This window comes from Salvia hispanica, chromosome 5 (genome assembly GCF_023119035.1).
Source record: "Salvia hispanica cultivar TCC Black 2014 chromosome 5, UniMelb_Shisp_WGS_1.0, whole genome shotgun sequence".
Taxonomy (NCBI): domain Eukaryota; kingdom Viridiplantae; phylum Streptophyta; class Magnoliopsida; order Lamiales; family Lamiaceae; genus Salvia; species Salvia hispanica.
The window spans coordinates 5,046,667-5,049,262 of NC_062969.1; the positions used below are offsets into that span (position 1 = coordinate 5,046,667).

The window sequence follows — 2,596 nt, forward strand, 5'->3', positions numbered from 1 at the left end:
GTGATCCGGCAGACATTATTACTGAATGTACGTTAACTATCCAAATCAATTTAGACCTTATTTGTTTATTATGTATTTTGCTTCTGTTATATTTTGTAAATTTATTTATAAATGGTCTACTGCAAGAAGCTTCTGACGAAATTTAAGCTTATTCAATGATCCTTTCCAACTTTTTAGATGGTTAAAATTAAGCATAGTTAAGACCGACCGTGAAATTTAAGCTTATTTAAGCCCGTATTCGTTCATTATGGAATTCATTTACTCCCTCCGTCTCAGATTAAGAGTCACTTTTTGCCATAAAAGTTCGTCTCAGTTTAAGAGTCACTTTTAGAATTTTCCATATTTGGTCATACAATTTTACCTCATTCTTGATCAAAATTACATCAAAATGCCATTATCTAAATTAAAATAAACCAAAACAAAAATTAAAAGTCAAAAGGGACCCACCTTCAACCATCTCTATCATCTCACTTCATTTATTACACACTCTACCATCTCACTTCATTTATTACACACTTCAACTCTTTCTTAAAACCCGAGCCATAATAATAAGTGACTCTAAATGTGGGACGGAGGGAGTACTATATTACTCAATCCCGCTTAAGATGACACGTTTTCCTTTTTTAGTTTGTCCCAACTAAGATGACACATTTCCTTTTTTGGTAACTTTCTCTCTCCAATTAATACACTCAACCACTTTTTCTCACTCCTATTAAAATATTCATCTTTCTTTAGCTCTATAGTTTAATACTTACATCCACATTCTCTCTCTCCAATTAAACACTTTAACCAATAACTCCTAAAATCTCGTGCCGGCTAAGCAATGTGCCATCTTAGCCGGGACGGAGGGAGTATATTATAGTATTGTATAATTTGCTCATAAGCAAAATTTAAGCCGATTCAAGCACCTATTTGTTTATTTTGTCCAAATACTTAAAGTGCTCTAGTTTTATGGCTCAAACTTTTTGAGTATTCCATAAATATCTTTACATTACTTTTTTTTTCTTCAAATTTCATGTTTTTGCAAAAAAATTTTATTTACACTTCTTGTTAGAGCAACTTCAAGGGGAGGAAGGTATATAGAAAAAATATTACATATTTACTTTCTTAAAAAGTGAAATATACCATTCTATAAAGTAACACATTCCAAAGGGAAAAGGTATATAGAAAGGTAAATTCTTTTTTAAAAATAAAATAATACAAAATGCATTAAAAAATATAAAATGTAATACCTTCTCAAATACCTTTCCCCTTGGAGAAGGGTTTTTCATGAAAAGAAGGCAAATATGGTAGTTATAAGAGTTTACCTCTCCATCAATGGGGAGGTAAATCAAAATGAGAAAAAAGTATAATACCTTCTCAAATATATCTCTCTTTGGAGAATAATTTTTCATGAAAAAAAAAGATAAATATGATAGTTATATTAGTTTACCTCTATTTTCATCTTCCCTTAAGATGCTCTTAGAATCCGTTGACAGAATGACGATTTAGCTAGTTAATTACCACTTAGAATTTAACATGCTGCCACACAATTTCTCCATTCTATAACCTAATTATGTCAAATAGAACATAAGTCAAGCTTCTGAAATATCTACAAACTACATTAATTAATCTAGGATTAAAGGCCTAAACTGGTCCTGAATATATGACCATTTTACGATTTTGATCCTAAACTTTATCTTTTGGATTTTTTGGTCCTGCACATTCAAAATCAGATCACAATTGGTCCTCCGTCAATAGTTCCGTTAATTTTATAACAGTCAACGGGTTTAACCCAGTTTTGACCAAATTAGACATTTAATCATGATTTTTAAGTCACTAATTAATTTCCTAATTATTTTTCTGTCTCCTTCTCAAAATTTCAAATTTCTTCACCAAATTACCAGAACCAGACAGCAAAATTCAAAAATCTCCTCACAATAATGATAATATCACCTATGTTAACCACCACTCAAAACACACACACAGAAAGCCTAAAAATCAATCAAGAACACAATTTTCAGAAGAATATCTGCTCTTTATCAGTAGAATGCCACTAATTCAAGAAAAAAAAAACATCCACAAAATAAAAACAATCTATGTAGTGTAGTATCATCAAACACACAATAGCAAACTACTAATGAATTTCAACTACTCAGAACATTCCAATTTTTTTACACTAATTTGTTGGAGAAGAAGGCAATGGCAATACCTGCTTTGCGTGATTGTGAATCTTGTCTCTCACATTAAGAAATTTGAGAAAAGACCCATCTTCCAAAATCGAATCTTGCTGAAGATTCTGGTCGATGATTCGCCTCTCCGCCTTCTCCTGCAGCAGCTTATCCTCCGCGTCCCTTAAAAATTTGAACTTTGGCGGCGGCGACGACCGCAGGCGCCGGAGCTCCGCCTCCGGGAGCGACTCGAACAGCGGGTTGATGTTCCCGTGGTGGCGGTAGCAATCCAAAGGGGCGGCGCCGTCAACGAAGAGATCGCTCAAGCTTCTTGTCCTCGACCCCTTTCTTGATCTCCCATCTTCTGATAATTCCAAATCTTCTTTGCTTTCCTCTTTGATTGTGAAGATGAATTGCGGTGGGCCGCAGAGATTGTGCACCCTCAT

The 2,596-nt window shown here is 33.9% G+C and overlaps 1 protein-coding gene across 1 annotated transcript; it reads right to left on the reverse strand.

Moving 5' to 3' along the window:
* Positions 1 to 1,999: 1,999 nt before the first annotated feature.
* Positions 2,000 to 2,596, reverse strand: LOC125189268. Its single transcript, XM_048086560.1, has 2 exons — positions 2,192 to 2,596; positions 2,000 to 2,035 (listed from the first exon to the last, which is right to left on the reverse strand). The coding sequence occupies exons 1-2, from the start codon at positions 2,594 to 2,596 to the stop codon at positions 2,000 to 2,002; spliced, it is 441 nt and encodes a 146-aa protein (XP_047942517.1).

What these genes read in the sequence shown, in the direction of transcription:
- LOC125189268 (XM_048086560.1), bottom strand. Translation starts at nt 2,596, where the DNA reads ATGAGGGTGCACAATCTCTGCGGCCCACCGCAATTCATCTTCACAATC. An exon ending in TTCACAATCACGCAAAGCAG is followed by an intron (nt 2,036 to 2,191) that starts GTATTGCCATTG and finishes TTCTTGAATTAG; the next exon opens with TGGCATTCTACTGATAAAGA.